Source organism: Haliotis rubra, unplaced genomic scaffold, assembly GCF_003918875.1.
Source record: "Haliotis rubra isolate DU_JTF1 unplaced genomic scaffold, ASM391887v1 Scf201, whole genome shotgun sequence".
NCBI lineage: Eukaryota > Metazoa > Mollusca > Gastropoda > Lepetellida > Haliotidae > Haliotis > Haliotis rubra.
The window spans coordinates 1524793-1547525 of NW_025766015.1; the positions used below are offsets into that span (position 1 = coordinate 1524793).

The window sequence follows — 22733 nt, forward strand, 5'->3', positions numbered from 1 at the left end:
TTATAGCAGTTTTAAGCTTGTTAGAGTATGTTTCACTGATTGTAAAAATCCAGTTGGGAGGCAGATGCCAGTTTGTTTACATATCATATAGTCAGTAGCGAGCTTATTGATCTTCAAAATAAAATGATATCTTGTCATTTACCATGGAGGTAAGATAAATATAATGTAAACTTCTCTCTTGGGTAATACGGTCTGATGTAGGCCTTTTTCTTACAGTGTTATCCTTGCCAACTGGCTCGGGTGACACTGCTATGAAAAGGTGTACATCAGACCATATTACCCACAAGAGAAGCATACAACTTTTTTTATTATTACCCTGGATAACCCAAGCTGCCTGTGAGGCGCTAGAAGGTTAATAGTCACATGACTTATCCCACCGGGTACCCATTTTCTGCTGGGAGAACAGAGGCAATTTTGAACAAACTCACTTGCCTAAGGTGAGACCACATGTATTACATGTGCTTCGTCAAGGGGCAGGACTGAAGTCCTAGAAACTATACTGAGTCAAAAAAGAAACTTCACATTCTTTCTTCAGGGCACTATAAAAGAACAAGTGATGGTAAGATGGTTAAATTGATATTATTTCATTGCTGAGATCTGTGTGATATACTCGATACACTGACAGTGCCATAGTCAGTTCCATTAGGCTACACACCGCTCCAAAACATGGGTATACAGAATGTAAAGTCACAAGAATAAAAATGCAAAATTTCTCAGTTCAATATCGTGTATGGTCGCCCCACACATTCACCACTGCCAAACACCGTCTCCTCATCGACTGCCTGATGCTTGTGAACACTGGGGATTCTGCGCCATTGCTCTTGCAAGGCAGCGCGAAGTTCCTGCAAATTCTGAGGTTGGTTCCTAAGAGCACGAAGCTTTCTCCCAAGTGCATCTCAAACGTGCTCCATTGGATTAAGGTCAGGGGACCTCGATGGCCAGTCCATGACGTTGATTCCAGCGTTTTGAAGGAAATTTCGTGTCAACATTGCGGTATGCAGCCAAGCATTATCATGCTGGAACTGTAGACCTGGGCCATGAGCCGCCATGAAAGGAACGAGTTCAGGGGTGAGCACCTGGTCGCGGTAAGCAGCAGCTGTGAGGTTTCCACGGATGCCCAGAAGTCGGGAACGGTTGTTCCCACAGAAAGCACCCCACACCATGCAACTTCCGCCCCCGAATCTGTCGACTTCCTGTACACAACATTTGGCATACCGTTCACGACGTTGTCTCCAGACTCTATGCCTGCCATCCACGAATCTGAGAGTAAACCTGGATTCATTGCTAAAGACGACTCGATTCCAGTCTCTCTGGGTCCATCGGAGGTGACGTTGGGCCCACAGCAAACGTTGACGTTGAAACGACGTCAATATTGGCCCACGATATGGATGTCGAGAATGGAGATTGGCAGCCCGCAGTTTATTTCGAATGGTCTGTGAGGACAGTCGACCTCTAAACATCTCAGCCCTGGTTCGTGTAGCCGGCAGAAATCTGTCACGTGAGGTGACGTGGGGACGATTTGACAGTGTTCTGCTTGTGACGTCACACGTGGATCGACCGACCTTGGGCGCATCAGAGGTGGTGCCAGTTTGTTATAGACGACCTTGCTAGTCATACACAGCACGACGGCTGCATCCCATTGCTCTTGCGACGTCAATAACTGATCTTCCCACTTGCAACATGCCAACGGCATGTTCACGTTGCACATTTGACAATCGTGGCATTTCAAGTACAGTTAGAACTGTGGTTTAAAAGTGTTTTTTCAAGTCTTGAGGCCAATGCAAACACGTGCATATGAAGAAAACTTGATCACGAAGATCACGTGATCGACTGCACGGCAAAACCTGATTTGGCACTAACGCCATTTGCACTAATTTAATGGATGGGTTTGAGTGGGTTTTGCTAACGTTTTTCTAGAGTCGAAAGATAGGGATCCCATTTCGGATACATAGATGTATCATCAGAGAAAAATTATTCATTATTTTTCAAATTATGTTTTGTGAAGTTTCTTTTTTGACTCAGTATATCAGGAGTCAAGCAGCCCAACACAGTCAGCCATCCAAGGAACGTGCTCAGTGTTGCTTTACTTCAACTGATTTGTGACCTGAGCTCTATGCACAGGACCACACACCACCACTGTCAACTCTTACCTCTGCTATGAGATCAGGGAACAGTTCTGTAAAGCATTCGTTGAGCTCTGTTATTCGTAACCGTATTACAAACTTAATCATTACAATCATCATTAACTGCACGAATGTTTTTTGGATCAGAACACTGGCTCATGTTTCATGTATGTTGCTACTTCAGGTGATTGAGGCTGCTAAACAGGCCAACGCCCACAACTTTATCTCCAAGTTTCCTGAGGGTTACAGAACCGTACTTGGAGAGAGGGGCGTGACAGTTTCTGGAGGACAGAAACAGAGAATAGCTATAGCCCGAGCTCTCATCAAGAACCCTTCTGTGCTCATACTGGATGAGGCAACGAGGTATGCATAGGCAGATCCAGAGAGGGTGTGCAGGGGGGTGTCTTTAAGTTTATCAAATGACCATTGAAACTCTCGTGAAAACGGGTGAAAATGAAGTGTGTGCACATGCACACACACACACACACACACATGCACGCACACACACACATTACAGAAAATATTCGTCTTTATGAAACTAGTCTGTGTCACAGCATGGGTACAGTTTGTGAAGCTGTCTCTAGTGTCCTCTATCATATTATTACAGGAAATATTTGTATTGGCTGTATGAAACTAGTCTGTGTCACAGCATGGGTACAATTTGTGAAGCCGTCTCTAGTGTCTTCTATCATGGTATTTACAGGAAATATTTGCATTGGCTGTATGAAACTAGTCTGTGTCACAGCATGGGTACAATGTGTGAAGCCGTCTCTAGTGTCCTCTATGATAGTATTACAGGAAATATTTGCATTGGCTGTATGAAACCTAGTCTGTGTCACAGTCCCAGAACCACATTATGTTCGCTTCTGCCCAGCCATTTCTGCAGTGCTCAACCCCTAAATGAAGCAAGTCTAGATTTCTTCAGGTCCAGGTCTGAATCAGCCATCTTACTGAGGCTCCTCTTCAACTTGAAAAGAATTATTTGTTTCTGTCAAAATTATGTATAATCAGAGACTAAGCCTAGTCTATAAGAAACCACTCATTCAAATAAATGTCAGGTTATTTGTCTGGGTTTGTAGATGGATATGAATATGAACTGTATGAATTTGGAACTTGGATTCATGTGGGCTATCGTCAAAAGGGAGATTACTGATGTTTCTTTTCTTTATCTAACCATATTATGTGATAACTGGCTTATAGCTAACTATTAGTTGAACCAATATTGCTAGCCAATATCTTAACTATGTACATCAGTGGATATGGTCGAAGGGGAGATAACTCAAAATATTGTTTATCCCCTGTAATGTATGTTGTGGAGCGGTATTAGAATAGATTCAGCAATCTTTCCATTGATGCAAGATGTTGTTTCTGGAGCAAATCTTAAAAAGAGTACAATATAATATAGGTATATAGATAGGCCGACTGGAGAACTGGTACCTTTTGTAGTTTGGGATTTTGGTAAATATGTCTTTTTCTCAAGTTCCATGACAACTGCTGTAACTTACACTTAAAATTTCAGATGTGCTTGTTTCCAGGGCAGATCAAGGAAACTGCCATCATACAATATTCTCCCCAAAATGTTGCCCATTGACAGCTCTGGTGGTTAGCTAGTGCCTTTTTGTACTTTTTGATTATCTAAAATAAAAAAAATTGAGTTTCCCTGGCAGGTAATACATATGTATAGAGTTTGTCCTCTTGTTTTATATCATTCATGACCAACTTTTATCATTCTGGGACAAGCCAATGGCCAACTCATGCCCTTGAAGAATGTTTTCGTATTATAAGGATAACGCTATTTTTCAGGGTATTATCATTTGTAGAAACCCGAGGTCTTCATTAACTTCCTGATGAGTGAGTGAGTGAGTTTAGTTTTACGCCGCACTCAGCAATATTCCAGCTATATGGCGGCAGTCTGTAAATAATCAAGTCTGGACCAGACAATCCAGTGACCAATAGCATGAACATCGATCTGCGCAATTGGGAACCGATGACATGTGTCAACCAAGTCAGTGAGCCTGACCACCCAAGCATGGGTTACTGAAGATCAATATTCTAACCCGAACATTCACGGGTCACTTCCTGACGAAGGAGTGTACTGGTAGTTACTGGTAGAAGACCGAGGGCTTCTGCAAATGATAATGCCCTGCAAAATAGCATTACCGTTATTATAGCTAAAATGGATGGAATTTTTAGTAAAATAAAAATAAACAATGGTATCGGTTTTGAAGCATTTACTGCTAACAACAAACGACGTTCATTTGCTGTTTGACTTAGGGCCAATTATTGGTCCCTGAGAGGATTTTAGATAAATACCTACTTTATCAAGTCAGCATGTACTATGTTCATCAAGGCATTCCTTAATTCCTTCTGTTTGTCTTTTTAGTGCTCTTGATGCTGAATCTGAGAGAGTTGTGCAGGAAGCTTTGGATAAAGTCATTAAAGGTACATTCACATGTATGATTTAAGTGTGACAGAATTGGTTGAAGATACCAGTGTCTTCAATGTTGAAATTAATCTCATTTCTAAATGTAATGTGAATAATGTCTTTTAGATAGGGTTGGCTATTGATATAAATCATAGGGATCAATAACTAGTAATCAAGTGTTTTAGCCACATCAGCAATTTTGCAGCTATTAGTGGCTTCATTAATCAAATTTTGATCAATCATTGATAAATATCACAGAAGTAACATTGTTTAACTTGCTAATAAATGGAGAAGCAACTGATTTTGTGTGGAAATTATAATTTCATTTCATCACAAATTTTTATGCAAGGTATTATTGATTATTATTTCGTATCAAGAATTCATCCCATTGATGATCTTTCTGATTGGGGGCAATGGGGTAGCCTAGTGGTTAAAGCGTTTGCTCATCACACCGAAGACCTGGGTTCGACTCCAAACACGGGTATATTGTGTGAAGCCCCTTTCTAGGATATTGTTACAAGTGGCGTAAAACCAAACTCACTCACTCACTTTTTCTGATTGCTGATATTATCAGCCAGCTCTTCATTTGGATAGTGATTGAACAGATACCTAGCACCAGGGAGACTATATAAGTGGGAGTGGTCACTCCTCGGAAAGCCCCTAGCTATGCCTCGGCTCGTCACGTGACCAGTGTAGCCAATATGGCGGCTGTGTAGTTTTTAAGATTGAGCCTGGTTTATTTTCAACAGCTGATTACATACGCTGAGTGCTGTGACACTGAAAACCTACATGTAGAAGATAAGTTACCTATTCTGTCACTTCATTTTAAGTCAAATAATTGTTTTTAGTGTCAGTATTAGTACAGTAGATTTGTAGTAAAGTTTCAAGTCGGCATGTTGTAGCTCACTGGCTTCAATTCTCAGTACACAGTGAAGAAAGACTAAATTCTATCCCTAAAAACTTCTTTCACATATTCGTTTAATTTTTAGAAGGGAAATATACCTTTAGTTGAAAGGTGTTTGCAAGTAATAGTGATAGTTTTATAACTAAATTTTTTTTGTTAGGGTGTATTTGAGGTGTGTGAAAAATATGACATATCGACGATCTGCCATTGAAATACTACAGGGCGTTGTTTGAGTGTTTCTAGTTATTGTTCTAAAACATCTTTCACATACACCTTTAATTTTTATGAGGGGAATGTACCATCAGGTGAAAGGTTTTTGCAAGTGATAGTGATAGTTTTATAATTTTAAATTTTTTTGTTAGGGTGTATTTGATGTGTGTGAATAATATGACATATCGCCGATCTGTTCCGATACGCCATTGATGCTTGTGATGCTTGAGTGTTATAGTTCTAAAACTTCTTTCTTTCTTGTTGATCTTTCATGTTGAACGAACCAAGTCACTGTGTGCGTTGGAGCATGACGAGGCACACGCTCATTAGTACAAATGGTAAAGAAAGCCAGCGAGTGACCTATCCCTGTTGTAGAGTATCCCTGCTAGCACACACCACTTTCATCAAACCAGAAAGTTCTTCCTGTTTTCTCCACATACTTCCTGTTTTTAGCACGTATTTCCTGTTTCAGGCCGAACAGTGTTGGTGATTGCTCATAGGCTCAGCACAATAAGAGATGCTGATGTCATAGCAGTTGTTTCACATGGAAAGATAGTTGAGGTTGGTTTCTCAGTTAAATTTCAGCCCATCCTGAAGAAAACGTGTGCTTATGTTATTATGGTTTGTCTGTTGTCCAATTTGAGATCAGTATATTTGTATCATCAGAGTAGCTATATTTTCTGCCTGATATGGTGCTATATAGAGTTTGGACCCCTTGGTCAGCTTGTACAGTCATGGCCAACAAGTGACCATAAGAATCCAACAAGTATATGTTTGATTGTTTGTTGGTCATTAAATGCTGCATACACCAATATTCCAGCTATATGACAATATCATGTAAATAATAAAGTCTGGACCAGACAATCCAGTGATTGACATCATGAGCATCAATGTACGCAATGAGGATGCAATGACGTGTGTCAACCAGTCAGAAAAACTGACCACCGATTTTTAGTTGTCTCTTCTGACAAGCGAGGATTGCTGAAGAGCAGTTTTAACTGGACTGGTCAGTTTAAATTGGGCTGTCAGTAAAGTGCAAGTTGTGAAAGATCAAAACTCTGATCTTAGGCCCACAGCAGAGGGAAATTGGAGATTGTTTGAAAAAGTAGGCCCGCGTCAGAGGGAAATTGGGGATTGTTTCAAAAAGTAGTCTCGCGTCAGAGGGAAATTGGAAATTGTTTGAAAAAGTAGGCCCGCGGCAGAGGGAAATTGGGGATTGTTTCAAAAAGTAGTCTCGCGTCAGAGGGAAATTGGAAATTGTTTCAAAAAGTAGGCCCGCGGCAGAGGGAAATTGGGGATTGTTTGAAAAAGTAGGCCTGTGGCTGAGGGAAATTGGGGATTGTTCGAAAAAGTAGGCCTGCGGCAGAGGACACTTGGGAATTGTTTGAAAAAGTAGGTCTGCGGCAGAGGGAAATTGGGGATTGTATGAAAAAGTAGGCCCTCGGCTGAGGGAAATTGGGTATTGTTTGAAAAAGTAGGCCTGTGGCTGAGGGAAATTGGGGTTTGTTTGAAAAAGTAGGCTCGCAGCCGGGGGAAATTGGAAATTGTTTTAAAAAGTAGGCCTGGGGCAGAGGGAAATTGGGGATTGTTTGAAAATGTAGGCTCGCGGCAGAGGGAAATTAGGGATTGTTTTAAAAAGTAGGCCCGCGGCAGAGGGAAATTGGGGACTGTTTGAAAAGGTAGACCCATGGCAGAGGGAATTATGGGGTTGTTTGAAAAAGTAGGCCCGCGGCAGAGGGAAATAGGGGATTGTTTGAAAAAGTAGTCTGCGGCAGAGGGAAATTGGAAATTGTTTGAAAAAGTAGGTCTGCGGCAGAGTGAAATTGGGGATTGTTTGATAAAGTAGGCCCGCGGCAGACGGAAATTGGGGATTGTTTGAAAAAGTAGGCCCGGGGCAGACGGAAATTGGGGACTGTTTGAAAAGGTAGACCCACGGCAGAGGGAAATTGGGGATTGTTTGAAAAAGTAGGTCTGCGGCAGAGGGAAATTGGGGATTGTATGAAAAAGTAGGCCCTCGGCTGAGGGAAATTGGGTATTGTTTGAAAAAGTAGGCCTGTGGCTGAGGGAAATTGGGGTTTGTTTGAAAAAGTAGGCTCGCAGCCGGGGGAAATTGGAAATTGTTTTAAAAAGTAGGCCTGGGGCAGAGGGAAATTGGGGATTGTTTGAAAATGTAGGCTCGCGGCAGAGGGAAATTAGGGATTGTTTTAAAAAGTAGGCCCGCGGCAGAGGGAAATTGGGGACTGTTTGAAAAGGTAGACCCATGGCAGAGGGAATTATGGGGTTGTTTGAAAAAGTAGGCCCGCGGCAGAGGGAAATAGGGGATTGTTTGAAAAAGTAGTCTGGCGGCAGAGGGAAATTGGAAATTGTTTGAAAAAGTAGGTCTGCGGCAGAGTGAAATTGGGGATTGTTTGATAAAGTAGGCCCGCGGCAGACGGAAATTGGGGATTGTTTGAAAAAGTAGGCCCGGGGCAGACGGAAATTGGGGACTGTTTGAAAAGGTAGACCCACGGCAGAGGGAAATTGGGGATTGTTTGAAAAAGTAGGTCTGCGGCAGAGGGAAATTGGGGATTGTTTGAAAAAGTAGCCCCGCGGCAGAGGGAAATTGGGGATTGTTTGAAAAAGTAGGCCTGTGGCAGAAGGAAATTGGGGATTGTTTGATAAAGTAGGCCCGCTGCAGAGGGAAATAGGGGATTGTTTGAAAAGTAGCCCCACGGCAGAGGGAAATTGGGGATTGTTTGAAAAAGTAGGCCCGCGGCTGAGGGAAATTGGAAATTGTTTGAAAAAGTAGGCCTGCAGCAGAGGGAAATATGGGATTGTTTGATAAAGTAGGCCCGCGGCAGAGGGAAATATGGGATTGTTTGATAAAGTAGGCCCGCGGCAGAGGGAAATTGGGGATTGTTTGAAAAAGTAGGCCCGCAGCAGTGGGAAAGTGGGGATTGTTGTAAAAGTAGGCCCGCGGCAGAGGGAAATATGGGATTGTCTGAAAAAGTAGGCCCGCGGCAGAAGGGAAATAGGGGATTGTTTGAAAAAGTAGCCCCGCGGCAGAGGGAAATTGGGGTTTGTCTGAAAAAATAGGCCCGCGGCAGAGGGAAATTAGGGAGGTCAGATAAGCTTACTTTCTGTTGCACTTATACTGTACATCCTAGTACTGTTGAAATCAACTAGGATGTGACTGGCGGCTGATAAATTGCCCTGCATGTGCAAAGCAAGTTCTCTGCATACGCTATCAGTGTCCTAGGCGTGTGCTGCCCGAACTACCTGTCTTGTGAGGAACACATGGCTCATACTGACAAACAATCATGATCTTCACGGCGATCCTTTGTAGGCTAGTGGATAAAACCGCCAAGCTAGTAAGCGGTTCAAAACCAGGCTGGTTCAAAACCAGGAATCAACTCAGAATGAAGTTTTCAATATTGTGATATTTTATTATCATATTCAGTAATAGCAGGACAAAGTTATATCAATTTGCAACACTTGTACAAGTAAAATAATTTAAACCAAATGCAACTTTTCCTCAGGAGAGCCCAGGGCATTCCTTAAGAAATGCCTGGGAATTCCTGGAGAATGCCTCGGAAACTGACTGCAGAGGTGTACCCTTTAAATGAGTGAGTGAGTGTAAATAATCGAGTCTGGACCAGACAATCCAGTGATCAGCAGCATGAGCATCGATCTACGCAATTGGGATATGATGGCACGTGTCAACCAAGTCAGCAAATCTGACCATCCGATCCCATTAGTCACCTCTTACGACAAGCAAGGGTTACTGAAGATCAATTCTAACCCAGATCCGAACAATAGAGTGACAACACTTGACTTAAGTTGCAAGGGCATTGTGTGTGTTTCCTGTTGATTATTATTAGCAACATTTTGTCAAGTGTCAGCAGACCATCACCTTCCTGGTATATGTTGAGAGAAGTTGCTTGTATTACATAGGCATGTAATGTAAAAGGGGATGCCTATAAACTTCCTCGTTTATGTTGATTTCATGAATTTCTTCTCTTCTAAAATCTCTTGGTCAGTGAAGCTGAAATTTTGTTTGGACCCAGCAATGGTGTCCTTGAAACATGTTGTCAATAATAATCTGATTTTTAATATGGCCATCTTGGCAATCAAATTACCAATGTCCGTCACAGAACAACTGTTAATATCAGTAGCTTGCTTTTGTATCTTATGTTTTCCATTCATGAAATACCATGAAGTAAACTGACTGCTTCTTTCTGTTCCTGTCCTCAGACTGAACCCTACAACAATCCTTGCTTGTCTTAAGAGGGGATCTTTCTTGCTGACTTGGTTGACACATGTCATGGTATCCCGGTTGTGTAGACCGATGCTCATGCTGTTGATCACTGAAGTGTCTGTCCAGACTCGATTATTTACAGTCTGACGTCATATAGCTGAAATATTTTGCTGAGTGCAGCGTTAAGCAACAAACCACCCAAACATGCATGTGAACAGCTGAGTTTTGGTGGAAAGAATTCGCCAATTTTCACTGATTTATATCATTTATTGAATTCATGACAATAATCAAAACCACCGCCTCTGTGGTGTAGTGGTTAGAGCGTCCGCCCGGAGAGCGGAAGGTCGCGGGTTCGATCCCCGACTGCGTCATACCAAAAGACGTTAAAATATGGTACTTGTTGGTCCCTGCCTGGCGCTCGGCATTAATGGGTACAACAAGACCTGGTCGGCTTGGAGTCAGTATAGTGTGTCTGAGTGGGGTATTCATGCTTCACTGCGCCATGGTATCTCAGTGGGCTAGCACTATAAAACCAGCTTCAGTCTGGGCTAGTACAAGCAACCGCACATACACATACACTCGCATGCATGTCGTCATATGAGCGAAATATTCTCAAGCACGACGTAAAACCCAATTTCACCTCACCTCAATAATCAAAACAATTTGTTTTACAATACATCAGTTCATGTGTAAACCATACCTTCAAACAGTGTTGAATATTTTGCAAAATGTAGTTTAGAACAGTTGCCGGAAGTAAGTGGCTATATTTACACTAGTGAGTCTAAACTTTTGATGGGAAGTATATTATTTATAGAATCCTATTGTTGTATTGAACTGGTGTTACAGCTGTAATGTAGTTCCAGATTTTGTTATTTAGTAGCTAGTTAAAACGTAATTTGAGTTAGTTTGTATAATTTGCTAAATTGGAATAGGTCACAAAAAAAGGTTACAGCAGACAAGGAAAGTGCTTTTTGGATTGACCCGATCCAACTTGCCAGGATTGCCTATTGACACTTAAAGGCACAATGTCACACCACATTTCTCTAAAAATACATAATGCATTTCACTCAAAATAATACTAACTATCAGCTCTCAGGGAAGCTACCATATAATTCTCCCTAAAATACTACGTATTTAGATTACAATATTAAACTAAAAAGTTCGAATGAATTAATACAACGTTACATTAAATCGACTCTCGCGTCCTCTACCGGCCGAACATTATTTCAAGTGAGCCCCTATAGAGTTATTCCCTTAGAGTGATCTTTATGAATGTCCTACGCACAACTTGTGATTGAAACCAGTTAGTAAACACCGACAACACTGCATGCAACATTTTTCGATGTACGAAGCAATCGATTACATTCCATATATGGCAAGTGTTATCTGTTTGGAATCTGTTCACCTCGAAGTTTCAATTATCGATTTCAGGCGAGTCGTACGGGATAATACATCTTTTATTGCATCAGTAGGAAACTAAAGTGAGTCCATATGCCCCCAATGTATAAAATATAGGCCAAATTATTATCAAAAATGTGTGTTATTGTGCCTTTAATTAGCCAGTCTTGTGTTTGAGTTGCCAATTGAATGGTGATGTGACAGACCCATGCGTGGTCTGTAGGCCGCTTATAAGATCCATTAGATCTTTGGTTTAATTTGGGTGACCTGTTTGCGAGATAACCAGATTACAGGTCACCCAAATTAAATTCCCATCCACACACTGCAATGATACAGAAATGCTCGAACATGTCCTGCCACACTGTACAATGCAGAATGGTGCTCCTGAGATCACTGGACACTAACACACACCTAACACACACCTAACACTACTAAGCCCAAACCTTCAAAGCCTTAGGTATATTTCTAATGAACACTGGCCTTCTAGGTTGCATATAATCCCACATAACCAACTAGTGCCAACCTAAAAAAACCCAACCCAAACCATGTAACCTGACAAAAAAACACATACATAAACAAAACATAACAACAAACAAAACAATTACCAATCAAACCACCCTGTAGTCCACGCACCCCTACCACTTTCCGAAATTAAAATACAAATTTAGAAATTTAGAATGCCACCTTCAGGTTGCCATACCTTTCGGTCAAATCAACTGTCTTTTCGATCAAACATTCAATTGCCTGGCGGGTCAGTGTGCGAAATACACTTGTCTGAAAGAGCACAGTAAATCAGCATCATGAAATCTTATGTTTCACAAAAATGGTTTTGCAGATGCTGTGGAATATTCCTAGCTGGATTTGTCTTCTTTGTCAAATTTAGTTGTAATTAAGTTTAAAATATCCTACAGTCATTGTACAGAATTAGGTTAAAGGGAGACCACTCCATTGTCTAGGACCTACTTCCTGTTACTTTCTGGATCTGTTAACTGTTGGACATTACTCTCATCTTCTCTGACACAAAAAAGTGTTAGAAAAGTTTGAACTGGCCTTGCTTGGACTTCTGATTTTCCCTTGTCTCCAAGTGTGTCTCTTTGTCCTCAGATGGGCTCACACAGCAAGCTGAAAGAGAAGAAAGGACTCTACTGGGAGCTGATTAGGCAGCAGGAGATGGAAGAAGAGTTAGAACATCGACAACAGACCGGATAATCAATCACACAACAGCTCATAGTCTGTTTGCAGTGAAAACGTACCGATGAATTTGACTTTAAACAAAAAAGTTAATCGAGGGTATGCACATAAAATGAAACACCGAGAACAAGTCGGGTTGGTCAAAGTTAACGTTCATCACGTACCACACATACATTTGTTTCACTGTTCCAACTACTACGTTTACCCCCTTGTAATACAATCCAATAATAGCGAATTGAACGTATGATCATTTGTTAAGCAACTTTTATCCTAAGATGAATAAAATTCTGAGATTGAAATGTTCAGTTGGCAAGCTAAACTTATGAGGATTTGCAATCTTAATTTCACTTTATTTGATTTACTTTTTTGTTTAAAGTGAAATTCATCGGTACGTTTTCACTGCAAACATACTATAGCCTCTTGTGTGTTTCTTGTAGGACTGGCTATTGAAATAAGTCTTGGCGATTTGTAATCATTAAGTAAAAATCGATTGATTATCAATAAATATCAGAGTCAAAACTTCGAGCAAACATGTCAGAAAGAAGTTATTATATTTGACATCACTGCTGTGTGGTGACATGTTTTTGCACAGATTATTAATAAATCAGCGTCCTGAACGTAAGCTAGAAGCAAACCATGAATAAAGTCCTACATTTGTATATAATGCGTGAATTTAATGTACGATATTACCAATTCTAAGATGCCTATAGGTTAGAACAATCGAAAAAAAATACATTATCAGACAATAAAGGTGTAGTTTTTTGATGACGTCACAATTGAATGACGTTATCCCGTCACTGCGCCATTCTAGTGTGCCCCCTCGTAATCGAACCATTTTACATTACGTCACAATGTAAGCGACATCACGATGCATGTCAGTTGTCATCGCCTCGTACGGCCTCCTACAGTAAACTACACCGTTGCATCCAGTTTCTTGGTTTGCTGTTGCTTCACGTAGCTAACATCACTGGTGGAAACATTACGTTTATGTTTTATGACTGTTAAAATGTGTCATTTCGACTCACAAGTTTTCAGCGACACGGTAACGTTCGTAATGTTTACATTCCCACAATGCAATTGTGGAATGTCGCTTGACTACTCAACTTCCTCTGGATGTACTGATCCAAACTTGTTGGTAGTGGAAATGCAACGTTCATAGTGCCCCATATGGTTTACGTTAATGACAGATGTAATTAAAATAATTCAGAGAAGATATTTAATCCGAACGTAAACCGTCATCAAACTGTTATCATTTGTTTTTTTCTGGTAACGTTCGTCTTAACATAAGGGGCAGACACTTCAATGGAACAGCGTGCCAGTTAGCCTGTGCGAGGATTCTTAATTTAGGTCACCGACACCGTCGTTTGTTTTCTGCCTTAAATTAATCGTAATTATCTGTAGAAAGTATAAATGCATCTTAGAAAAGAAATACATGGTGGTAGAGCGAAGTGTATTTCTTAATTACAGTTTTCATATTGATAATCATTGATAGTATTTTCTATCGATGTTATTTCTGATTATCTATAATTTTAGCCAGTCCTAGTTTCTTTTACTTACTTTTAAACTCTGGCCCTTTAGTGATATTACAAGCCGGGCATCCCAAGTTTGTTCGTGTATTCAGAGACTAACCGGATTGGGTGGTCAGGCTCGCTGACTTGGCTGACACATCTCATCGTATCCCAACTCTGTAGATTGATGCTCATGATGTTGATCACTGGATTGTCTGGTCCAGACTGTATTATGTACAGACCGCCACCATATAGGTGGAATATTTCTGAGTGTGGCGTAAAACAACAACCAAACCAAACTAACACATGTATTTAGAGCCTGGTGTATGAAGTATCATAGATCATTCCTGTGTCGATGAATTCAGACCCCAGCTTTGATGTGAATACTGATTGACTGGGAGTGTGTAATTCTGAGTTAAGAGTGTCTGTTACTTTATATTTTACCCAGTGTGCTTAAATAGCCACTGGCCCGCCAGCCCGTGGCTAGTAAAAATCCAGTCGGGCCAGTATAATCTCCACAGTTACTGTCTCGAATGGCTGGTGAGTTTTCATGGGGTTGTTTTATAAATATATCAGTCTCGCGGACTTGTTAAGTTATATACACTTTTAAATCATGCACGATTATGGCCTTTTCAAAATGTTCATCATATTAGCAGCTTAGGGACCGTTCATAACTTATGGCTGGGGGGGAAATGATGATTTTTATGGAGAAGCATGTACAATGTAAATGACCCCCCCTAAAATTAATGTACAAAGTAAGTCATCCTGCCTGCATGTCATGTACAAAATCATGACCCCCTCCCCCATCCCATAGGTTTTAAGCATAATTTCTTGATATTTTTATGTACAAAATTTGCTGACCCCCCTAGAGCATGTGTACAAAATTGATGAACCCCGCACCCACTCACCCCCACCACCCCAACTCTCCAGAACAAAATGGGTGACCCCCCTTAAAATCATCATCATGAACGTTCCTTTAATGATGACGTCCCTTAATGATGACACCCGTGTCTACATTCAAATTTCGGGCTAGTGAATTTATTTTGTGTGCTAGTAACTTTCCGACATAGCTAGCCTGACTGGCTAGGTTCATTTGGAAACTATTTCGCTCACTGATTTTACCTATATTGGAGAAAATGAGAAAATATGAAATAACTCAATTCAGGCATCCCCTGAATCAGTGTATTCACAAGGTCACTTTCATTTTGTAACAATAGTGAGTGAGTTTGGTTTTACGCCGCTTGTAACAATATTCCAGCAATATCACGGCAGGGGACACCAGAAATGGGCTTTACACATTGTACCCATGTGGGGAATCGAACCTGGGTTTCGGCATGGCGTGCAAATACTTTAACCACTAGGCTACCACTCCGCACCCCCTATCATCAGAATTTCGACCACATGATCAATGAAAAGTCATCTATTGATGACTACCTTTTTGAAGGCTTTTTATTCCCCAATGTGATTTTTTGTATAATCCTTGTGATGGTAACTGTCTCAAAAGCTTAAATGACAAAACGTGTGGACTATATTCAATATATAGCGGTGTGGTATGTAATGTCGAAATCATTCTTGTTATGTTTTATGTGTTTATTATGTAAACAATCAACATAGATAAGTTGTAACAATATATAGAACAATGTATAAATGCAAGTATTTATGACATATTTGATGTAAAGATATGATGTTTTACATGTAACCGAGATGTACATTAATGAATGTGTGTAAACGCGTAAGGCCAGGAAAAGTATAAAAATGTTTCTTGTCATCATATGGAACATTAACAATTTGTCATTGCTTTTATTTTTTCAGAGTGATGCTTGGTATTAAATTTCCACCTGCTGCAAACAATTTTATTTAATTTACTATTTGTAAGCTTGTGATGAGAAACATTTGTATTATTTTTCACGGTCTTAGTGCTGGAATAACCCTGTACAAGAATGGTAGTAGAAATGTAGAATAAAGAGGATTTTATCTCCCACCAGATGAGACTGTTTTGCTAACAGAACATGTATAGAAAATCCTGATTTTTGAGGGTTGATGTACATTTTCTGAATCTCACATACATAGACTTGGTGCTGGATATCAGTCCCCCTAATAAACTTGTCACAATGATAGTGAAGGGAATCCAGTGTCATACAAGTCCTTTTCTTAATTGTTTAAACAAGTTCTTCACAGCTGCCATGCCAGTGATGAGGTGGGTTCCTCTTATTAAGAGATGCCAACCACTCCGATTTTGGAGGAGTTACTCCGAGTTTCAAATACAAAATCCGATTTGTCTATTAAAAGCTCCGATTTTTTAGAAATACAAATATGTTTTTAAATTTAGAATGTTTGAAAGAAATTTAGTAAATAGCCATTTAAATGTGTTCATTTGAGTTAAGTATTATCTGGTTAAGTATGGCCAGAAATTGCATATTTCCAGGCTCAATCTAAAGATTTTCATAAGGGAGACCCCCACCGTCAAAAGGGGCCCGACCCCCTCTCACGCTCACCCCCAACTCACACCTTCAGGACTTGGGAATTGCTTTTGGCAAGGCATGACTCTGCTTACATTTGACTCAGGGGTGGTTGGCATCTCTGCATCTAGAGCTTTCAGATTTCAGTCTGATGGAGTCCGATCAAGAGAATATGGTTTATGCTGTAGGAAATACAAGCAACAGTCATGTATTGCAGTCATGGCACTGACTGGTTTGTTTAGTCTGTCAGCCCAACTTTTGGGACACCCTTTTTTGAAATATCTTCCAAATAACACCAATTTGACCACATGCCATTAACATATATCTTAATGATCGCCTTTGATGAAATAAGAAAAACAGTTTTAATTTGGTTTTAACTTACGGGTTAGGTCAGCGTACAGTTCATGTGCATGACCTCTGGTTACAGTAGCATGGGATTCAGGTTCACATGTTTATATCAAGGGTACGTCTCAAAAGCAGTAAAGAATAAAAACACTTACGAGATTACCTCTTTCACAGAGTAAAACTATTGTGCTGGATATTTGTTCATAACGAAATCCGAATTTCACCAATAATTTACATATTGTTAATCTGGTATTGAGGATGTCGTGTTCATTTTCAAGAGTTTTCTTCAGTTTCATGATGAGAGATGTTGGTTTCTCTGATAAAAACGGTGAATTAGGTCCCTGATTAGTCTCAAACTATATGAAAGCATCCAACTTTACTGAAGTCTTTGATTTTGAGACGGTCCCTAAAGGATTCGTGTCAATTACCTAAAGTGTTGAACGTTTCATTTTTAATGCTGCCACTGTTCTTTCTATAAATTTGGTGATACATTGTAAAGGGTATCCTCTTTCGGCTTCATTCTTGAAAAAACTATACACATTCTTGATTGAAGTTTGCATATCTTTGCTTAACATGGGTAACAACTCTGTCCTTCCAAGTCCACTGTAACGATGACCCGGGGTCATGCATGTGAATTGTGGTCTGACCTAACCCGTAAGCTGTTAAGTTTACTGTGACTATACCCCTTCTCTTCTCTTGGGTTAGGTTAGGGTTAGTCAGGGGTTAGGTTAGGGTTAGGGTTAGGTTAGGGTTAGTCAGGGGTTAGGGTTATAACAGTTATGCCCATGGTAAATGATGTTTCACGTTAATGCTTGATATATTAATGTACTAAGTTACTAAGTGATCTATACTATACAGGCTTCTGATCATTGTCTAACACTGCCCTCTTATTAGCTGCTATAAGTCTTCTGGTTGACACAGCTGAGCTATGGGTGCTGAATATACTTAATGAATACCACTAATTATGATGTGTTTTAGTTTAAACATATTTTATTCACAATGTGAAAAGGATCAGGGACAAGTTCTTTCAACTTATAAAACCCCTTTCCAAAGATATTTACATAACTAATTATATCACAAGCAATTATTAGAAACAGAGACAGAGAAAGATTGACACGGAGTTCAGGGGGTAATGTTATAATACAAAAGGTGTATAGAGAGAAGACTACTGGAATAGTTTAGATTTGCATATATATTGATGTACATTTTTTAATATAATTTCATTTGTATTTGTCAGATCTGCAATGCCATTTAAAATATCAGATAATGTAATCACAGAATTACAACCACATGCATCTTGAATAGCTTTCAGGGGCGGTGGGGTAGCCTAGTGGTTAAAGCGTTGGCTCGTCACGCCGAAGACCCGGGTTCGATTCCCCACATGGGCACAATGTGTTAAGCCCATTTCTGGTGTCCCCCGCCGTGATATTGCTGGAATATTGCTAAAAGCGGCTTAAAACTAAACTCAGTCAGTCAGTTAGTTGAATAGCTTTCAGCATGATCTTTCTATGTTGATTATATAAAGAACATTCTAACAAATAGTGACGAGCATTTTCGCATGGGCTACCACATGTGCAGGATGGATCAGTGATTAGCCGTACTCTGTACAGATCGTAACTTAATCTACTAGCTTCATGACGTAGTTGAGTATGTAATATGTTAAATTTTCTAAAACTGTAAGAAAAGTACAGTGGAGCTGAGTTATATGATGTTATTATGCTCGATTTAAACTTTGATAGTGAAGTACAATTTCTTACATCTGTAGATAAATTTTTCCACAATTTTATAGTCGATGGGAAGAACGACTCATGAGAATTTATTGTTCTTGTTCTTGGCAAGCTGATGTTGCCTGAATTTCTTAGATTATGACTCCTGGAGCCTACGCACTGACGAATTATTTCTTTTTGGTAGATTGGACTTTTGTTGTTTTGAATATTATTGACCAAAGACAATTTTCTTCTTCTTCTATGCTGTGATAGTGCCTGTTTCATAATAAAGTGAATTAAGAGAAAAATGTTTGGGAAGTCCTGTAATAATTCTTACAGCTTCCATCTGGAGCCTTTCCAATTTTAAACTTAGTTCTTTTCTGCAGCCATCCCAGACTTTGCATGCGTACTCAAAGTGAGGTCTTATAAAAACTGTAAAAACTTGACCATTAGTCAACATACTTGAGGCTTGAAGAATGTCACTAGGCTGCGGGTGTATGACTCATCTTGATGGCCCTTGATGGCAATCTGTGAAAAGTTGGCATTTTGAAATATGGCTGATTTAAGACATTGCAATGATATTTGATTTCATTAGGTGATATGTTAATGTGCATTTAATGAATAACTACTATGAAAGGGTTTTTCAAACAGTTACTGAGACATTACGCATTATTACTACAAAACCTTTGTTCATGTCTAATGCCCATGATATATCATTGAAAACATAACATCATCCGGGACAATGATTTTGATTACAATGAAGATACCAGCCCATTCAAGCCAACAAAAGAGAAATATTTTAGAATCAAACATAGTCACCTGACTTGAGGCTTGAACCGTGTCACTAGGCTACGGGTGTATGACTTATCTAAACCTGTACAGATCTTGTTGCTGCACAAGTTACTTCCCCTTGTAGTTCAATACATAAAGTAGGATTTTCTACCTGGGCACAACAGACATTTGCAGAACAGAAAGGTAAATAATACAAATAATGCTGATTGTTGCATGAACCCACCTTCATTCACTCATTATATGTAGCAAATATGCTACATATCTATCCCATAGACCACTGACCATTATAACTGAGGAAGTATCAGATTAGAAATGTATTTCCATTTAAAACGTAGTGTTTCCCAGACACTTGACTTACTTGACAACTTGGGATCCTAAAAGCAAGATATTTATTACCAAGATATTTTTATGGATTGATCTTCTTTAATCTTTTACACACAACGTTTCGGGACCATTCCAGATCCCTTCATCAGGTGAACTGACAGTTGATACTATGACGTCGACCCTATGACATCATAACTGCGCTATGACGTCACAATGCATGTGACATCACAATCACAAGGAACATTACAGTATAAGTGTAGTTGAAAACTTGACCTGACATAATGGTGATAAATTCATGCTAGAGTTGAAACTTGAATTGAAAGTTGAATGTTAATGTTAATACACAATGATTGCCAATTACACAATGATTGCTAATTACACAATGATTACTTGGTAGTTGGCTTCTCAAAATGAATAAATTATAGACTTCACATTTATCAAAAGTTAATCAAAAGAAGTTCATCAAAAGTTAATCAAGGGGTCCCACGCACTTGTCAGGTAGACACCTTGGTCACGATTCATTGCCGGTTTGTGTCTTCCTTTTTCTACAGCCTCCTGTAGTTTTCTCCAACGCCATTCATTGTTATTGCTCGATAGCACCCTGATGTTATTCCACATGATTACATGATTTGTGTTATTTGCCTTGTGCTCCGATATAGCCGACTTATCATTTTGTTTACATACTGACCACTTGTGTTCAGCAACCCGGGTGTTGATGGCCCTGAGAGTCTCGCCAATATATTGATAGCCACAGTTGCATGGTATTTGGTATACACATCCTCTAGGGTTGGGGCTTCCATTGCTAGATCCTCTCCCATTTGCCCCGAGGAGTGTCGTAATTGTTGTACCGCTATAAAAGTTACATCAAACCTCGCTTTGCTCTTGATTAGTCGGGCTATCTGATAGCTGACTGGTCCCACGTAGGGTATTGTGATCCTGATCGGGGATGGTTCAGGCTTGAGTCGCGGGTCTGATGATTCAAACGTTTTGGTGATAGTCCTGGAGACAAGATGGGCTGGGTAGCCATTGAGGGCAGTGAAGGTTCTCTTGAGGTGATCTATTTCACTGCTTAAAGTATCTGGGTGACAGATCGACTTGGCTCTTCTAGTGAGAGTGGCAATAATTGCTTGTTTGATCTGTGGGTGGTGACAGGAGTTGTAGTTGATGTACAGATCCGTGTGAGTTGGCTTCCTGTACACAGACTGACTGACTGACTGAATTTGGTTTTACGCCTCTTTCAGCAATATTCCAGCAACATCACGGCGGGGGACACCAGAAATGGGCTTCACACATTGTACCCATGTGGGGATTCGAACCCGGGTCTTCGGCGTGACCAGCCAACGCTTTACCCACTAGGCTACCCCACCACCCCCCTGTACACAGAAGTGACGAGACCTTTGTCTGTAGAGTGGAGGGCGACATCAAGAAAAGGAAGTTGCTGGTTCTTTTCAGTCTCCATTGTGAACTTTATCCTCGGATGTTGGTTGTTGAGGTGCTGCAGTAGCTGTGATGGGTCATCTTGCTTGTCTATGGTTGTGAACGTATCATCTACTTTGCATTACCAGCACAAAGGTTGAAAGGGTGCTGTGGAGAGAGCAGATTCTTCAAAGGAGGTCATATATATTTCAGTGATAAGAGGTGACCATGGTGACAATTGGAATGGTCCCTAAACGCTGTGTGTAAAAAGATTAATGAAGATTAATCCATAAAAATATCTTGGTAATCTATAACAACTTCTAAATGCCGCATTAAAAGACAAGATATTTATTAATGACAACTTCTTTATTCTATAATGATGTTGTTGTTTCCTTATACTGTCTAACACTGCCCTCTCATTAACTGCCACGAGTCAGTCTACTGGCTCAATTAACAGCTAAGCTACTGGGCTGTATATACTTATTGAACACCACCAATTAACATCTGTCTACCATGTTTTTTAGGATTATAATGATATATAGTTGAACCATTCGGATTAAGATATATGACCACTGGTATTTAGACACCCCAAATCAAGTCACCGATAATATGATATTTAGGCTAGCAATGTGCATTACTTTCTTTGAGAGGCAGTAAGGAAGGATAACAGTATATGGATAAACAAATTCTTTATTGCTCCTTCCTGAAGGTGAACAGAGTGGAGCAGTAAGGTCACATTTTGAGGGGGCACCCAAACCAGGATAAGCACATTTTGAGGGGCACCCAAACCAGCATAAGCACATTTTGAGGGGGCACCCAAACCAACATAAGCACATTTTGAGGGGCACCCAAACCAGCATAAGCACATTTTGAGGGGGCACCCAAACCAGCATAAGCACATTTTGAGGGGGCACCCAAACCAGCATAAGCACATTGTGAGGGGCACCCAAACCAGCATAAGCACATTTTGAGGTGGCACCGACATAACCACATTTTGAGGTGGCACTGACATCGTCGTTTGTTTTCTGCCTTAAATTAATCGTAATTATCCTAAGAAAGTATTAAATTTGGCATCTTAGAAAAGAAATCCTGTTCGCTCTACCACCATGTATAGTGTAATAAAGCACACTTTCGCCCTGAACTATTATAACGTTAAAGCACTCGGATGCAAGCATGCTCGTAATTTAACTATAATAGTTTAGGGCGAAAGTGTGCTTTATTACAATATACATGGTTGTAGAGCGAACTGTATTTCTTAGTTATGACAAGTTCTTTATTCTATTCTATTATAGTGTTGGTACTCATGCTTAACAATGGGATAAGTATCTATAGTGTAAGGGTTTCTCATCATTGTCTAACACTGTCCTTTCATTAGCTTCCGTAAGTCAGTCTACTGGCTGACCCAGCTGAGCTAAGGGTGTTGAATAGACTTGAATACCACCAATTAAGATGTATCGGATTATAATTATATATATAGTTGAATTATTGGGATTAAGATATATGACCACTGGTGTTTAGACACCCCAAAGTAAGTCACAGCTGACATGACATTTAAGTTAACATTGTGCATTAAGTGGAGCAGTAAGATCACCTATAGATCATAACCACAACATAACACAACATAACCACATTTTGTCATGTGGTAAAATTTGATGCGATATTATTTCTCAGGAACTGAATACCGATGATGACAAT

At 40.1% G+C, this 22733-nt stretch overlaps 1 protein-coding gene across 1 annotated transcript in view; it reads left to right on the top strand.

Moving 5' to 3' along the window:
• Positions 1 to 13230, top strand: part of LOC124275708 (mitochondrial potassium channel ATP-binding subunit-like) — a 39950-nt gene extending 26720 nt beyond the window's left edge. Inside the window, 4 exon segments of the mRNA XM_046711346.1 lie at positions 2308 to 2486; positions 4507 to 4565; positions 6135 to 6223; positions 12402 to 13230. Of these exon segments, the coding sequence (XP_046567302.1) occupies positions 2308 to 2486; positions 4507 to 4565; positions 6135 to 6223; positions 12402 to 12506 (432 nt within the window). The 3' untranslated portion in view covers positions 12507 to 13230.
• The last annotated feature ends 9503 nt before the right edge of the window (positions 13231 to 22733 follow it).